Here is an 18,263-nt window from a genome sequence, read left to right as displayed (position 1 = left end):
GGTCTTCCTTTTTAATCTCTGAACATGAAACGTGTAGGTAGAGCTTCAAAAGTGAATGGCTCAGGGCATTTTCAGACATAAAAAATATTAATCATTGACCTGAGACTAAGATGTCTCAAGCTGATTATTTTCCATGATCAGCAGTAACTTCTGAAGGGCTTTCCATGTGTCTTCATCCATGACTTCTCTTGTAACTATAGTTTGCCTAAGGCTGTATTCCCTTTTCTGACGGCAATTCCTTAGCTATCGGTTTCTTCCAGTTCATGGTTATTATACATTATCATGTTGGGTTTTTTTCCTATATTTCAACCGCAGGGGCAGTTTCGAACTGCAGAAGCTCCACACCTTCCACTTTTTAATGGGTAGAAATTAGTATCCGCATTAGCATTAAAATAACCTCTTGATGTAGAGTTTGCCTCATAGCATGTGACAAGGATATATTAAGGCCATACGTCTCCAGAATGGGAATGAAATGCCCAGCTGTGCTAGACTGTGATGGGAACCACTGGCATGTGCTTCTGATTTACATGAGGCTTCCTCTCGTTTCACTTCCTGGGAAGAGGAAGCGGCTGCTCAGGGAGGGTGGTGTGGATTAGGGGTCTAAAGAATGTCGGTGGCAGTCAGTGTTTGCAGAAGTCTTGAGGTGGAGAGGTTTGTCTCCCTTTTGGCAAACCGCACCCAGTGGAAAGAAGGAGACTGTTTAGGTTGGATCCGTTTCTCTAAAAAGGTAAATCAAGAACGCTTACTTAACTTTTTGCTTAGTTCAGGCAGAGTTAAGTGGTGGGAAAACGGCATTCATCATGTGTCTAGTATAGCAATCATTCTGTTAAGGAAATGGGGTAATTACAAGGTTTATTTATTTATTGGATCTTTAGTTTCTTCAGTGTTGCTTCTAAAATAATGGGAACAATCTTCAGAGTTTACCTGTAATATGAAAATGCTATGATGGGCTTAATCCTTGAAGTGGAAAATCCTTGAAAATGCTCTCTGATGGGCCTGGTCCACTGCACGTAGAAGTCTTAAAACAGCAACTGTCCTTGCTGAGTTGCTTGTGAATAATTCCCTTGGCCAGAAACAGTGAGGATTTTGATCCTGTGGTATTACACGGAGTGGCTCTCCACTGCTGGGAGCTTGGTCTGAGTTCCAAGTGAATCAGAGTTTCAGTTGCTGATGATGTTCCATTTTGTGCCACCTTATTGCTATACTTAACATTTTGTGCAAGGTCAATTGCACTGAAAAGCAGCAGACAAGAAGCAATTTGTCACTGTTATCTTGACTGAGATGGTTAATCCTTTTCACACTGAAAGTTAAATACTCTCTTAAATAGAGGAGGGATTTTGGTCCTTGGAAGTGGTTGTGATCTTTCATTTCCCTCTAGGGGGGGGAAAAAGAGGTGGTGAGTATGAGAAGGATACAAGTTAATAATACAACTGGATTCCTGATTAGTAGGGAGGAGACTTGCTGCTTCCAGAGAGAAGAGTTGGCTGCATACTTGTTTCTAACGATGTGTTGTGGGGGGTTCATTGTTAAGTCATCTTTTTTTCTTAGCTAAACTTCCCCCTTTTATATTAGTTGTGTAGAATTCATTAATGCTGTACACACAGATACATTTATAGGGTTTTTTGCATGTTTAGATAATCCTTTTAAATTTTTTACATTACTTTCAGCCATTTATATAAAAGAAAAGTATTACCTGTGACCTTTGATTAATATTTCCATTGAGGGTGAGTCAAACATTCAAGCCAAGCAAAGGAAGGACTTTAGTGTTTCACCATAGGTAAGGGCATTTGATCAGAAATGTTCTTCTCCCTTAACTTCATTTGCTGTATTTGTAAATTAAGTACAAAGTTCTGTAAATGTTATTGTTGCAGAAGGTTCGCTTAGTGCAGTTGTGGGATGCAGCAACAATACTGCAGTGCTTTCTTAAACAAGACTCTTGTTTTAAGAATGCTCTTTTCCAGTTCATTTCAGGTAAAGTGAAGGTTAAAAGATGTGGGGTATGTGTGAACATGCATGTGTTATCTTTCCTTCTAAGCTGAAAATGCCATAATGGAAAAGGAAACAATATAAATTCCAAAGCCATATCCACATAGGTAGCTTTACCTAGTTTTCTCCTTACTGGTGTAGAGCTTTTATTTATGTCCTAAAAGTTGTAAAGCTGATGTTATATACTCTGCTGCTTTTATTCCCTTTACATATAATCTGTTAATTAGTTCTTTTGAAGTATTATCAGCTGATCCCCATTGATCAAAACTATGAATACATAAGTACATTACCCAGGGTGTTAATCTTGTCCTCTAATTTTAGCTTTGGTACTTCTTCATCCTCCATAAGTTTACCTTAATTATTGACAAAGTTCATTAGGAACAATTGTGAATACCTAGTGAGGATGGTAAGTTTGTTTAGAGTTAATCTGGGCTAGAATATGGTCTTCAACAACAAAACAGCCCGCTTGCTGCTTTGTGGAAGTCTCAAAGTCTGTACGTGCAGACCGCAAAAGTATTGGATATGAGAAGCTGGAGGAAAGCATGTTAGTACTGTGCTTAGTTTGACATGAAGCTGTGTAGAAGTATGACAGTGGGAAACAGGTGTGTTTTCCTTCTATTGCCTTTTTATACCCCAATCTAAATTAGTTGGAAAATTTAGAAACACATGTGTGGCAGTACTGAACCTTATTCATACAGCTTATCCCATATGATAAAATATTACCCTTTTCAAAGACAGGTGAAGTTAGGGGAGAAGGACTGGGTGAGTAGTCAGATAGTTCTCTAAAAATGCATTTGGAGTTTCTGACAGAATATGAAATAGGAAAATCAGGGACCCCTACCCGACAAGAGACACATGCACTTGCTGCGTCCTCGCACTTTGTTCATCCTGCTCCTTCCTGCACAGACACTTACACACCTGGGGCTTGATCCTCGTCCTCCCTGTGCATAATTTTGTTGTGTATGTTTAAGTAGTTTACATTTGCATGTGAACTACTAGTATCCACAATCTAAATGAAGAACAAACTTAGTGTTTTCTATGTTTAATCATTTTAAATCTCACCCTGTATAGGAGATGGCTTGTCTGCCCCGCAGGAGCACAACCTCTACCCTCTGAGTAGTGGGTTATTCCAGGATGCCTGGGTGTCCTGCTCAGGAATAGCCTCTCATCTTCCCCTGCAGAAAGGTGCCATTGATACTGTGGAGTCAGACGCACTGTACTGCCTTCTTTTGAGAGTAATAATTGTAATTTAAACAGTGGATTCTAGTTTGGAATTTCATATATAGACTAGCTTAACGGGGTGGGGGAAGGCAGAAATCTCACAACAGAGCTTGGGATAGGAATCCATTGCTATACCCAAAATATTGGCCAGGCTTGCAAGAGGGCTACCCATTTGCACAGAACTTTGGGCTAAGTTTTGTCATCTCATCTTTAACTTCTTACATGCCCTGTATGTCCTCATCAAACCCAACAGCCCTTGATGGCGGACCATTGATGTGCTGGCTCTGGCCTCAGCAGTTCTAGAGGCTGAATTCATACTGTCAATTCCTGGATAACTGTATGCAATTTCTTTTTGTTTCTTGTTCTTCTTTCCCATCCTTGTTCTTCCTCTGCTAAACGTGCCCCCCCCCCCCCCCAAAAAAAAAAAAAAAGAATAACTAACCATTAAATATGATACTACTGCTGGTTCCAGCTACACCCATTGCTCTGTTCTTGCTGCCAAAATTTGTGTTCAGGGGTTAGTCATCCTTTGAGATGTTGCTGCATTAGAAGCAGTAGTATCAACCCATGTAGAATTTTCTTTTCGACTGTGACTCTTCAGCTTGGGCCTTCTGCTTATATAGAATTTTCTTTAAATTTTCATGCAAATGATATTCCACATTTCAAATAAACTGTAAGAGTGAACTTGCTTTTACTGCTCTAAATGCATATGTGCTGAGGGAGCCACACTAATACAGCTTCTCTGAATGCACAAGATGAACACTTTGTAAAACAAAATATTCAGAGACTGACAAATTTTGTGTGTGTTTGTTGTTATTAGGCATCCTGAGGTCTGATATTAAAATTGTCATGTCACCATTTGGTTAACACTGGATTAGATTGTACATCTAATAGTTTCATTTTCTACAATGAAATGATCATTTGGATGTTAACAATTTTTAACTAGTGAAATCTGCAATACTGAATTTTGGCTGTTTTTGTGAGTCTTAGTAAATTGGATAACTAATCCCTTTGCCCTGTTACTTTTGTCTGGTTAATTACAAGCAGATTTTGCTTCCAAACTGTGACTGTGTTTATGTTGAACTCATTTTGAACTCATTTTGTCTGTGTCTTCTTAGAAAGAGAAATGGTTTTGTTTTTAAAATTAAAATTGCTGATCAACTGGAACTCCAAACTTCTAAATATTCTGTGCACAGCTTCAGCTTTCATTATGGATCTTAAAGCTGTGTTCAGAACGCAGACTTATGCTTTTCATGTTCAGTTTTAGAGCTGCTGGTTCACTTTTTGTAGCTACTTTGAGTTGAAGCAGTTGAAGCACTTCATTTATGAAAACTGGACATTTTAGCAGAAAGTGTTGGCATCAAATGCAGCTTCTGTGCATGTGTAGATGATAGTGGGTAAGGACCTGTATCTGTCTTAAAATTAGTATTTGTCTACTAAAAAGTCATTTTGCAGATGTTGCTGAGGTTAAGACAGTACTATGTGTTGGGTTTATATTAACCAATTTCCTTATTAGTTTAAGATTGTTCTATGTGTAGAGTAAAATTAACAGGCACAAAATGAGGGTGATATTTATCTTGTGGTAAGATAAATGTGATCGGACCACTCTGATCTCTCATAGTATTTTCAATGACTGAATTAATTTTGTATCCTGAGGAATATTGTAGGTAATATTGGGAAAAACAAATGCTTAAAAGCCTATATCAGATGATGGATGACATCATGTGAAGTTCAATTAGGTTTTGGTCTCCTTTTTGTAACTGCTTAAAGGCTGTAACAAGACAGATTGTTTGGTTGTTTTTTTGTTGTGTGTGTGTTGTGGTGGTGTTTTAAAGCTTTCTCATTCAAAACCATACTTACAAAGCTTTTGCAGTTGTTTCACCGTAAGGTTATTCAACCAGCATATTTGTCAGGTTCTATAAGGCCATTACCATGGCACTACTTTTACTATTGCTGTGTTTCATTTTTTTCTTTGCTGTCTTGCACAGTAACTTTCATCTTCTGCAAATGGATGGAGCAAATCTTGTTGACGATGGGGGGAAAAATGGTTCTCTGAAAACAGCCCTATTGAAAATGGGGATGAATACAGTGATGTGACAAAACAGTCAGGCACTTTCCCTTCAGCAGCTCTGTGTGAAATATTTCTTGGGTACGAATTATCCTCCAGAAATCTAGTAACCTATAGTCATCCATAAAGAACTGCTGTGTTTTCTCTAACCTGATGGATATTCAACTTCAAGATTACCAAACTTCTACTTACAGAATTTCTATTACCATGATCTTTATGTAAATAATAGTTTTTTCTAATCCTTTTTGTTCTTTGCTGTCCTTGTCCTACCCTCACACATGGGATTTTCTTCTCTGCAGCAGTTTAACTCTACACTGTTAACACTGGGAAGCACTTGTTTCTACTAATACATGCTGGGGGGTGCTTCTGGCTCTGAGTGCTTTGTAGTTCTTACGTCAGTGAAGAACTGGATATTTATCGATGCTGTGTTACAATGGAGATCGGGAGCAAGCTTGAATTTGCAGATGCAATTGACTCTGAAGTTCCAGATGGTCATGTTACCAATAATAATGATTGTCTAGAGGTGCCCTTATAATTGCTGCTCCAAGGTGTGCACATGAAATATAAATGAACAGTGCTTATTCTGCATTTCTAGTCCCTTTTGGTTTGGTTGGTTTTTTGTTTATTTGGGTGAGGTTTGTTTGTTTGTTGTTTTGGGGGTTTTGTTTGTTTTGTTGGTTTTGTTTTTAGGAGAGGGCTACTGGTGCAGTTTAGCTATTTATCTTGTATGTCACACTTTAGTGTGGTTTTGTTCTTTTTCTAATTCACTGTCATTTTCTTATCTTTACCCATTTACCTCTTCCCTTAACTTGCTACATTAACACTGCATCAACTTATTTTAATTTTAAATTTCATATGCTTGGAAAAATCACATCTTATTTGGCCATACATTTTTGCCTTGCTGGAAGACATTATACTAAGAAATGCTCTCTCTGTGAGATGTGTAAATGTGAGGTTAAGAATGACATGAAGAGTTGACTCAAAAGATAATTCAGAATACAGTTTGGACCCTGCCATGATTGTATGCTTTGTGGTCATTTTTTGTCTGTGCACAGGGTCACTTTGAGTGAAAATCAAGATCTGGAAGGATATTGTTTTTCCCCTATAGTGTCCTTTTTTACTTTGTCACAGAACGTGCTGAAGCAGCAGGACCTGCCCCCAGCACCCCAGAGGAAACTGGTTCACTTTTAGAAGGGTTAATTAAGTTAAAGAATCACTGCTCAGTTCCTTCCTCTGCTACTCATTCACCTCTGTATTTTATGCTGCCTCAGAGCCAATAATATTTATTTTCATGGATATGGTCACCTGTAGTTATTGAGCTTAATTTTCTTTTGTGTAATGTACACAACTGGTCGACTAAAATACTTCATGCAGGATGCTGAGCTTTCAGCATTTGTCACCAGGCTCATGGATGAGATTTGCTGTTTGCTTCCAAGGCATGGAGCGTAGTCTCTGAAATATTCCAAGTACCAAAGAAGTTAGCTGCTCTCTGAGGATTTTCATTCTTTGAAAGTTGGAAATAAGGTACCGTTGCAGTACTGCAGATGTTTAAGTGTCTCGTGCCATTGATGTTGTTGATCTAAACCGAGGTGTTTCTGTTTGTTTTTAACCTGCACAGAGTAAAACCAAGGAAGACTCTTTGCAGACCAAAAACTCAGCCATTCAAAACATGATATGGCCAAATAAATAAAGCCACCAGTGGGCTTTATAGGCTTTTAATAGCATGAAAAATTCAGGGCGTCTACAAAACCTTGTGTTGTGTGTTTTTTAAGAAGTGAAATATGTTCTTACATATAGATTAAGATAAACATGTACCTGTTCTAAAAATATAATTTAAACATGTTTACAAGATTTTAAACATCTATTAATTGTCTAAGCACTCTGCATGTTAAAATGGTGTGTGTGCGTGTATATATATATATATATCTTCCATTGTATTAAGTGAGATTAAACTGAGGAAGCTCATTCCTCACACTGCAAGAGAGGGGTTTTCCATTGATGAAACAAGAAACTGCCTTTTTTTTTGACAATTATGCTTGCAGTTTCAAGAGCTACTGTTGTCGTTTCACATGGAATGAGCTCATTGTTGAGCTTGAGTTGGGAAAACCAATTGTAGAAACTCACTGGTAGACGCAGGTTCATCTCTTACCCATTTTTCATTTCACTTTGAATGAGAGCTGAGGCAGAAATGGCTGAGATGCCTGAATCCCAAAGGTGGGAAGATCAAAAATAGATACCTTAACACTAATTACAAAGAATACTACTTCCATTTAATGTGCTTGTTTTAAATGAAGAAAGGTCTATTTCATAATGTTGTTCTTCTTAATCTACTGCCTGTGAAATACTTCCTTTGAATTCTGGGATGCTCAAATGCTCATGGGCTTTTGGGGGAGTTTTGATCCCTTTTCTTTTTCCCGTCGCATTCAGGGCATTCCAGTTTCCATCCAAAATCAGTTAAACAAAACTTAGAACATAAAAAAAAAAAAATAATTTCTTGCTGTCTTAATGTAAAACTCCCCAAAGTGCTCTAACTATAAGTTTTTCAAGCTGGAATACAAGGAAGCCAAAAGTTTTTCTTCCAGCTGCTTTCCAGCTAGACGTTCTTTTTCTTGAAGGCCCAATGATTTGCAGCTAGAGACAGTTTTTTTCAGGGTCAGGGCAGAGTCTTACTTGTTTTGTTGATATCTTCTTGTATCCTGTGTCATCTTCTGTATGTTCTGCATGGAGAATAGCTTACATATTTTGGCTCCGTAAACACTCTGGTTTCCCCTGGGGAAAGGGGAGGAAGGGACGATGTAGATGCATAATTTCTAAGGGTTTCCCTCATCTTGAGATTTACTATGGGATTCAATCTTGCTGCCAAGTATGCCTGTTCCCTTTGGTCAGTTGGTCCCTCAAGGTGAGTAAAGTACAGATTAGTATGAACCCTGTCACTTTATGTGAACAGAAGGGAAGCCTAAGCAGAGGTGCTATTCCATAGAGACCATGAACTCTATTCACTCATCCCTCGCCTGAATTTCCTCTGAATGTTTTGTTACTGAAGTATTTATATAATGAAAATACATGTATTATATCTACATTACTTGTAAAGTGAGTTCTGTTTTCTGGTTTGTTCATTTGAGAGCAGTACTGCTGCTTTCAGGGTATGTCGCATTAACACTGAGTTTTCACTAAAAAATATTCCATTGCAACATGCAGTTGATGTTTTTATGGAATTGAGTCCAAATTTGTTTCAGGACAAAAAAAATATCCTGGCACTTAAAACTGCCTGGGTTAGAGTGGTAAAACAGAACTAAAAGTTGATGCAGCAGTGATATATGCTATGCAGAGTTTTACCATTGCACAGTTTTCAACATCATTTTTACCTTCAAGTTTAACAGCTACAGTAAAAATTAAGTTTCTTGTTTTCTACAGCTTTGTGACACTCCTGCTGTTACAATAATACAATATCTAAATAATAAAATAAATATAATAGTTTAAAAAGCAAACAATGTAATTTAAACTCTTAAGGGTTCCTATGAAAGCCCCAGTTTCTCAAAAATAAAATGTTACTTTCCATTGCAAACCTCTTTAGGCAGTTAAAATGCTTGAATTGTTTCACAGGCAAGATAAATTATTTTCACTGGTAAAAAAAGACGTACTATAGCAAAACCCACTTTATTTTCCCCTATATAATATGTGATTTTCGAAATTGTGTAAAAGCTGATTATTGCAATCAGCTTGGAATTTATCATGAAGTTTATTGCTTGGAGTTGAAAGCCAGCACATACTCTGAGCATTTTTATACTTAAATAAATGCACTTCATTTAAATGCATCCAAACTTTTTTGTGTGTGGTGTTGTTTTTTGTTATTGTTTGGTTTTTTCTTAGCTGCCTAAGACAGGTGATAAGCTTGTCTTTGTAGTGACCCAACTGAGTCTTCTTTTTGGTCTAACGCGATAGTTTTTAGCATTGTGTTCTGCAAAGCATTTGAGGATATTAGGTGGCCCAACCTCAGTGGCTGGCGGTCAGACTTATTTTCCTTTGAAAATCTCAAATACATCTTCTCATACGTCCCCTGAATGTGTATCCCTGAAGCTGTGGGCTTCCTTGTGTTTTGGTTTAGCATGAGAAATGGAGAGAATCGAATTTCTTCTTTAAGACAGAAGTCTCCAAGCTTTAATGATAGAGTAGAAGACTCATGGGATGTAACCCTTGTCTTGAATGATATTCAGTCATTCCTCTTCCATCTCCTCTCTTGTGGTTCTTTATATGTTGGATCTTCTCTCAGTCCTGCATTGCTCTCTGTTTTATCATCCCCCTTCTGCTTTTGGCTAATGCCTTGCTATTTTCTGTGTATTTCGTCGCCTGTTGTACAATTAAGAATAATCCTGGCCCAAAGCCCTCTCAGACACAAGTGAAATAGCTTTTTTTCACATGTGGATTGGAATATTGTGACAAGTATGTGTATGTTGCTGATGGAGTTTCACCCTCCTGGAAATGTCTTGTTTCAGCTGTAACTTATTATCCAATAGTTGCTGAAACCCAAAATATAGTATAATGCAGTCTGGCTGACATTTCCAGATTTTCCACGTGGTGTACTAATCTGGAAGTTGTTGTGATGTCCTGGGGATTTGGATGTAACAGATAAGAATTAAGAACTGTTAGAGAGGTTTGCCTTAGTTCCATTATGGTAAACTTATTGATATTGTAGCTGTTAATGCGTTCATTTACTTCTTGGAAGTTGCTTTGCTAATTATTTTGGAATTTTATTTTTTTGTTATTGCTTATGTCTGCAGATGACCATAAATGCTAAAATGTACTGCTTTGTTTAATTCCTTCCTCCTTCCCCCGGTTTGGTGAGTTAACTTGTTTAGATAGTGTCTGCTTTTTGTGTATTGTAGTTCTCTTTTGTTTGAGCAATCAAAAGAGCACAATTACTTTGAAGTTCTTAGGAAATGGAACAAATGTTGTTTGGTTTGGTTTGGTTTTTTTATACAGGAGGAACCTGCCCCTGAGTTGCTATCTGAAAAGCCCTCTCCTTTTCCTTTCCTACCTCTTTTTTACTTCCAGCAATCAAATATTCTTTCAGTTCTTCTGTTTCAGTTTGTGTTTTTTTTCTAGTTTACAGCCTAAGTTTACAGTGAGCACTTTTTTACTTGTTACCATTATATTCATTAAATGATCTCCTGAATACTTATTACCCAACATGAATTTCTCAAAATCACTAACTGTCTCAAAGAGTATGACCCAGCAGACCATGGGCAGTGGTTACTCCTGTCTGTCCAGTTACTGTAAGGCTGCATGTGGAGTAGCTTGCTCACTTATGTCCCCCTCAACCCAAGGAAGATCCTGACAAATGGGATAGATTCCAGAGAATGATCACCAGGTTGATCCAGAGCCTTGGAGAAGCTGATGTGCAGAGAAGCTGAGGGCAGGATTTGTTCAGCATGGAGGTGGTGAGGTAGAAGAGGGTCTGATCACAGCCTTCATTTCCCCTGGCGGTGCTTAGAAGGTAAACTGAGTCAGGCTCCTCCTAGAGGTGCACACTTAACAATGGCCAAAGGTTGAGCAAAGGGAAATTCAATCAGGTATGACAAAATAATTTCTTGGTAAAGGTGGCCACACACTGGAGTAAGTGTGCAGAGAGGCTTTGGAATCTCCTTCCTTCAAGATAATGGAGCTTGATGGGCAAGGCCTGAGCAACCTGACCTAACTTTGCACTTGGTCATGATGTGAGCATGAGTTTGGACCTAAGTGACTTCCAGAGGTCCCTTTCTTCCAAGCTTGTTTTGATTCTAAGACCCCTTCTAGCTGACATTACTCCAGCTGAGCAAACTGATCACTCTTAATCTGTTTTTATAATAAACCACTGAAGCTTTCAGAGGAGTGAGGACCTTTTTGCTTCTTGCTGTATGAAATCTTGTCCATGTGAGAATAACTGGACAATTTCTTCCAGGTGAAAACTCATCAGAGCCTTCTTTTTAGTCAACATCTCTGTTAAAAAAATGCCTTGTCCAATGCTGCCTAGCATGATATTTAATAATGTGTTTTCTTGGCATCCTGTGACCATCTAATATGGGCAGATCTTTCTTACTTCCTCAGATATTCTTTTTTACTCATGATGATCAGATACTCCCATCTCTCAAGTGTAATGAGAGGTATGATCATGATCTCATAATACTTATTGATGAGATCTCAATATCCAGGAGAAGTTCCTTAGTCTCAGTAGACAAACCCAGCAATTTTGATTAATACATATGAAGTCTTTGCTGTCATTCAGTTCCTTCTCCTGTATTACTACTTAATGTGTTAGGGATGCACTGTAACTCTGTGCTAGTGTTAAATTTCAGTATAATATGGCTAGTGGACTTGTTCAGTAAAACAAGTGTGGCAACAGAATGAGAGTCTACATTGAGCCAAGTGGCTACATGGATTTCAAACTATTATATAAATGTGTGCATGGGGTTTTTCCCTGTCGGCCAGCTGGGGATTTATGGATAGGTTGCACACTATGTTATAATAAATGCTGTCAAATCTCTGCTCTGAACTGCTAAACCAAGAGGTAAGATTTTTGGAGTCTGAATAGGCTTACAGCAACAAGTTACTTTCAGGTAAAGGTGAGGAAAGAAAAACAAACAAACAAAACCCCACCAACCTTGTGAAGGCAAACTGATGTATTTTGACTTATGGAGACACTAAAGGACTTGATTTGAAATTGACATGCTTTACTTAGAAGCCATTTTAACGTAACTAAAGAAATACTTGTATGAATTGTAAGACTTTGAAATTCCTGCTGATAGACCTAGAACATGATGTAGCTGGTGGTGGTCACTTGAACTTAACGGGAACTGTTGAGCATCTTGGTTTGCGCTTTAGATTTCTTTTGAATGATCACAACTCACCTGTTACCAGACAAAAATGCTTCTCAAGAAAAACAGAAAAGTGGTTAATGACTTGTGCTATTTGTAAGTAATAAGTCAACAGATTTTAAAATACCAAACATAATTTTTGCCAAAAATGAAATTTTGATTTTGTAGGAGAGCAATAAAAACTTGATTTCTCACAAATGCATTCTTTTTAACAGATTATGGAAGAAACAAATACACAGATTGCTTGGCCATCAAAATTGAAGATTGGAGCAAAATCGAAAAAAGGTATTTTGTTTTGCACTCTTTATGGGGTGGGATTAGTTGTTAGAGAAGCCACTTCTTAGAGTCAGGATGCCAATACTAGACAGGTCAAATATTTTCTTTTTTATCTGTTTGTATAAGAATTCCTTGTTAAAGTTAGCTTTAGGTATTTGCTGTACAAACTCACTTCAAGTAGCTTGCGCTTCTGCAAGTACTTTAATATCGATACTGTTGTACTTACAGAAGGCGGCACACGTGCCAAAGACAGTATGATTCTGCATCTAATCTGAATGGTTGGTTTATTTTACAGTGGCCAAAGTCGATTAGTCTTTCCGGTAACATCACAGATTAGTGGGTGTTCTATGAGGTTTTTTGTTTGTTTGTTTCTGTAGAGTCCAAAGATGTGTGGTGGTCAAGCCCTGTTAGAGCAATATATGTTCCTTGTGTCCCCAGCATGCAGTCTACATGCTTTTTCAGTGGCTTTAAGAAACCTAAGTAGAGCTGTTTCTTAGGAATGGCCAGTATTATGTGTTTTAAATTATGCTTTCTTTTGGAAGCACAGCCTATGATTGTGAATCTGGAACATGTCTTTTTGAATTAAGCCTTCTTACTTCTTAAAGAATCATAGCTGTGACTGAACAAAAGTAATACTTAATTCTTCTTCTCTAGGAAAAATGAATTTGGAAGCAAATGTTAACATTTCTGTTCAGGCTGATACATATTAAAAACCAAGAAAGTAGAGTTCAAATAATTTCTCTGTATATTGTATTTAGAATGTGTAGGTGGAGATGTGGGCTAACAACCTTTGTAAATGGAGATGGTCTCATGTGAAGAAAAATAATCTCTTTAGAAAGGCGCAGGATTAATAACATTTTTATGGTGTAAAGTGAGATTCAGTCTCTGAGGTACTTTCCCACATGTTATTGAAGTACAAATTGATTTTATATATAATATATATAGATATATATTTCCCTCTCCCTCACTTGCAAGGGAAAAGAATCTCACTGGAAAGATGAAAAGTGGTGAAGGAATTCAGGCTGGAAGAAATGCAGGTTTCATGTATAGGTATATATTCATATGTGGAGCTAATGTTTATGGTAACGTGAGAGTGAGAAGGTCGCTGTGCAAACCTGTGCTGTACCTGTGTTCCTCTGCGGAACTCCTGAGATGCTGTGAATTGAAACACGGCTAAAGCTCCATAGGAAACCCAGGCAGGGGAGTTTGTTTTTTCTGTTGAGGGGAAAAAAGAATAAATAAAGCAATACTTGCACCTGTTTTCTTTCAAATTTAAATGAGCCTAGTTCTGAAGCTGAAAAGAGGGGTAAAAGAGGTAGCTGGGATTCTGTATTGGTACTTAGAGATGCAGCTTTATGTGTAGATTAATTTAACCACTTTAGTAGTTACTCAAAGAGAAGACACTGTTAGATTTGTGGTGACACTCTATCAGTCTATGGAATGAATTTGAATACTGGGGGAAATAAAACAGCTAGAAGTTATGAGCTGATAATAAAACTAAAAATTGAGAGGAGGGAACACATAATACAGCTGGGCATACTGAGAGCATCTGCAGTGGGAATGATCATTTTGGAGAGTCTTTATTCCAGAAGAAAGTTTAGATAGGGCTGCAGGCTGATCATTTTGGTGCTATGCTATACTATTAATAAAGTTTCAGAGGCCTGTGAACTTACAGGGTAGCTCTAGAGTTAAGACTTTTACTCTCTGGCCACCTTTGCTCTGGGAAGTTTTGTGTATATATACACACACTTAAGATAGTAAATTACAATATGTGTACAAAGAACGCTGTAACCTAGAGGTTCCTATTTGTGAAATAAAGTGTAGTTTATGTATTCTGTTTACACTTGGTATCAATTGTTTGCTATAACAGCTGTTTATATAGGGAAAACATTCTAAGTGTTTAACATACTCTAGCTTTACTTAATGACATTTTGTGATTCAGAGGAGAGTCTGCAGCAGATGACTGGCTGGCTCTCTGGGATCTTGAACTCAAAACATGGAATCTTTCCCTGTCCCCTTGGCTGGGGACCGAGTGCCTGATAAGCTCATTCAGTGGGGGAGAAGTGGTTACGGATGTACAGGCTTGTACCCCAGCCATACACTGTACCCTGTCATATTTAAGTGATACCAGATTTTTTTCATATACTTTTCCAGTAAAATTTCCTTGCAGTTTCAGTAGCTTCACGTTCTAAGGGCAGATAACCTACAAGTTGCCAAATTGTTTCTTTTCTGTGTTATATGAATATCAGCTTTTGAATTGATGATTGCAAAATACTAAGTATTGAGTATCATAGTGGTAATTCATTAACACAAACTTGATAAATATTTTCTGAAATTTTTTAAATTGTGAAAGGCTAGTGTCTGGATTTAGCATATGCAAAATTTTGAAAATTGCCAATTAAAATTTATTGTTTAATATGAAATTGCTAGAATAGCTCTCTGCAAAGGCTAGAATGAAAAAAAAAAAATCAATTATCAACTCTCAGCAGTTTCATAAAGAGCACACCAGGAATTTCCTGGCTTTAATGAACACCAGATGCTGCAGTCTTGCTCTAGTGCTGAGGGATAATGAGGGTTAAAGCGTTTTGAAATACATGTTTAGAAAACACACAAACAGATATAAATTTTCCAGTAGCATCCTTAAGGAAGCCACTTGCTCAGGTTGGCAAAGAGATCCCGTAACATTAAGGTTTCAGAGAGGGAAGTGAAACAGTTTAAAGTGCTTCTGAAATGACTGATTCCTGCCTAACAGCAGTGAAAGAGTCGGCACTGGGACAGTCTGCTCTGCTTTCCATGGGTGCTGAAGAGTTCAGGGCATCCCAAAACCTCAAGTTCTGGAGGCTTCAGATCTTCTGTAGGCCAATGAATTAAAGATCGAACTGAGAGACAGTAACTTTTCTATCCATTCCCCTTTTGCTCTCAACATACTTCTTCACTCTGTTATGGTTACTGTTCCTTAGGAATGCTATTAATGGTCTTTTAAAGATTTATTCACTGGTATAAAAGTTTAGAGTAGATTGCCAAATCCCAAATTGTCAGATGCTGGAGTTCCACAAACACATTGAAAGCAGGAGTACGAGAACTTTATTTCTCTTCTCCCTTCCCCAGATACTGACCTGTCCTGCTTTCTGGTTCTTGTTGTTCAGCCCTTTCTGCTGTGCTGTCACTCATGCTTATATTGCCACATAGGGGACCAGGCTGGCTTAAAACTAACCACGCATAATTTTTACTATTGTAGAGGGGTGTGGTTGGTTTGTTTGTTTTGGGTTTTTTGTGCATTTGCTATCTGGCTTAACCCAAACTATATCCTCAGTCTACTTCACCTCATGGTTATATGAATCTGTAATGCTTAATGCATTGGGAGCAGGTGAACACCACGTAATTCAACAGCAGTGCTTGTTGATGGCAATGTAAGGTGCTCTTTAGGAACTTAAGAAATGGGTATATGTGAGTTTAGATTTCACCCATATTACTTATTCTTTTTCTTATTTCAATTTTCCCCCACCTCTCCCAGGTGTGTGCCTTTGTATTTCAACAGCCATAAAGAAATTCTGGTGCTATGTGTGTGCTCAGAATGCAGACACCCTTGAAATGGCATTTGGGTAACAACCAGCATAAGAAACTTTTCAGCTCCTGGAAACTTGGTGGCTCTAGGCAGGAATTTGTTCAGAGAGTTGGAGCGGAGAAAATTTTGGGTGGTTAATAAAGGTGGTAAGGGAAATGCAAATGAAATTGAATTGAGCTTACGGAGCAGGGGTATCTCTGGGGTCTCTCACCATTCACATTCAAAAAGGGCTGCTTTCACTAAACTGCCATTTTTCTCTCTTTCTCTCTGTTGTTCCTGTATTTTCATTCCTCTTTGTCCAGATTACAATTTCCAGCTCTTCTTTATCTGCATCATCTGTTCAACTTACCTGCTCATTTCTTTTCTTTCTTTCTTGAGGTGCTCTTATTTAATTTCACTTGTTCTTTCTTTTGCTGTTTGTGGTTTGGGAGTTTGGGTTTTTGTTTGTTTTCTTCTTGTCTGGTTTTCCTCCCTCTTACTACTTGTGCATTTTAAGTTGGTTAAGAAAAAAAAATCCAATCCATTGTTCGTTTGTCTGTGTTTTTCTCACTTGATTTTTCTTTTTTTCTTACTCTTTCATCTTCTGTTTCAAAAACATCAAGCTTCAGTAACTTTTTTAATGTAAGGTGCTTTCTATTATTGAAACATTTACTACATGCTATTCTTCATGAGTATATCAAGTACATACCATGTCAAATTGATATCTAAGGAGAATAGCAGGAGGGGAGGAAGCCCAGTGGCACTGAAGGTATTAGAAGGATGGTGGCCGTGACTGTCAGTGGGCACTGCTGGTATTCATTGCCTGGCAGTTTGGTTTCACACTTTTTCCTTAAACTTTGCCTTTTGCAGGCTGTCTTGAAAGCAGAATCCCATATTTCCTTCGTTCCATCTTAAGTGCTGAGACAAAATGCAAAATAAAGTTAGTAACTGTAATACTGTATTTGAGGCAAGTAACTGTACTGAGAGACTTCAAGCAAATTAGATCAATATTCCTCCCATTTATTTGAATGTTTAGATGCGAGGGAAGAACTTTGTGCATTCCAGGAGGCTTTATGATAAAAGCTAGAGACTTTTTTGTTAAAGCAGAAGTGTCACTACATGGTGAACTTAAGGGCAAACTTGCATGCAAGTTACTGCCTTAGATATTAAGAGTAAGCTAACATGTAATCTCTGTTTGTTGCTTCAGACCTTTAAGTCAATTTTCAATTGTTTGCCAATATTGTAATAAAAGCTGAAGTTCACATTTTGAGAAGAAGAAGGGAGAGAGAGAAGAGAGAGAGGTGCATCAGGCTCTGCAGCCTTATGAAAGCGTGCAAATATGGTGCTGGGTTATTTACTCTTTTGGCATAGGTTTTCTGATAAAGCTCCAGTCTGATTTTATGCTTTTCAAATAATTTCTTTTTCTTTTTAGAAATAATTATTTTTCTCAATTTAGTTTATCAACAAAATCTTGTTGCTAAGTCTCTTATAATAGAACAGGATACACGGGGAAGTGGTTAACAGAAGAGCAGTTCAGTGCTGTACTTGCCAGAATGTAATGTCTCATGTACAGACACTTCATAACTTACACACGTGTTCCATGGAGAGATTACATAATTTCTTAAAACATAAATGCATCCCTGGCTGTTATGCAATATTGCTTTCAATATTGGAACTCAGCTGAATCCCACATTTTTTCAAAGGAGAGACTGTCTTTCCCAAGTAGAAGATTCAGTGAAACACATGGCAATAAAACTGCAAATGCCTCAAATCGTATTAATGGATGCAAGTAAGACCTTGTCAGTGGTCACATTCAAACCCGATAGTTTATGATGAAATGTCAGTGAAAATGGTTAATAACCCAGTGCAGCATTGTTCTGTAGGAGTTATGTGAGCTTTAAATGGCATTGTAACCTCTTGTAGAGTATGTCTGGATGCCTCTGGATTCTCCTTCCCACCCCCCCAAGAAAAAAACACAACTGAAAACCAGAGACCCCCAAACCACATCAAACCAGAACATCCCTAAGCAAAGCAATGAACCTGATGAGGCAGCAGCTGAGAAGCTTCGAGTACTGTCAAAAGTGTCTGGGTGGCCAAAAGTCATCTTGGACCCTCACTTGAAGATATTCTGTCTCATTATGATGATAATAATTTGTAATAAATGCAAAATTTAGAGAAATGAATGAATTTCTCTGCTTTCAGTTATCACTGGGATCGCTGGAGTACTGAAAGAATTTCAGCGTAGGATACTAAACTTTTAAGTTACATGCTTAATATTTTTCTAAATACCAGGTGGCTTGGTGTAGTTCAGAGGCTG

General features: G+C 37.8%; 1 protein-coding gene across 1 annotated transcript in view; it reads left to right on the top strand.

Moving 5' to 3' along the window:
- The window catches only part of BICC1 (BicC family RNA binding protein 1), a gene marked incomplete at its 3' end in the record, with an annotated part of 99,566 nt that overhangs the window by 38,422 nt on the left and 42,881 nt on the right, over positions 1–18,263 (top strand). Inside the window, exon 3 of the mRNA XM_080348111.1 lies at positions 12,342–12,411. Within this exon, the coding sequence (XP_080204237.1) occupies positions 12,342–12,411 (70 nt within the window). The remainder of the gene's footprint in view (positions 1–12,341; positions 12,412–18,263) is intronic.

The sequence above is a fragment of the Nesoenas mayeri genome (genome assembly GCF_963082525.1).
Source record: "Nesoenas mayeri genome assembly, chromosome: 7".
In the NCBI taxonomy this organism is placed as follows: Eukaryota; Metazoa; Chordata; class Aves; order Columbiformes; family Columbidae; genus Nesoenas; species Nesoenas mayeri.
The sequence above is the reverse complement of the archived record's forward strand: the minus strand, read 5'-3'. Positions and strand labels throughout refer to the sequence as shown.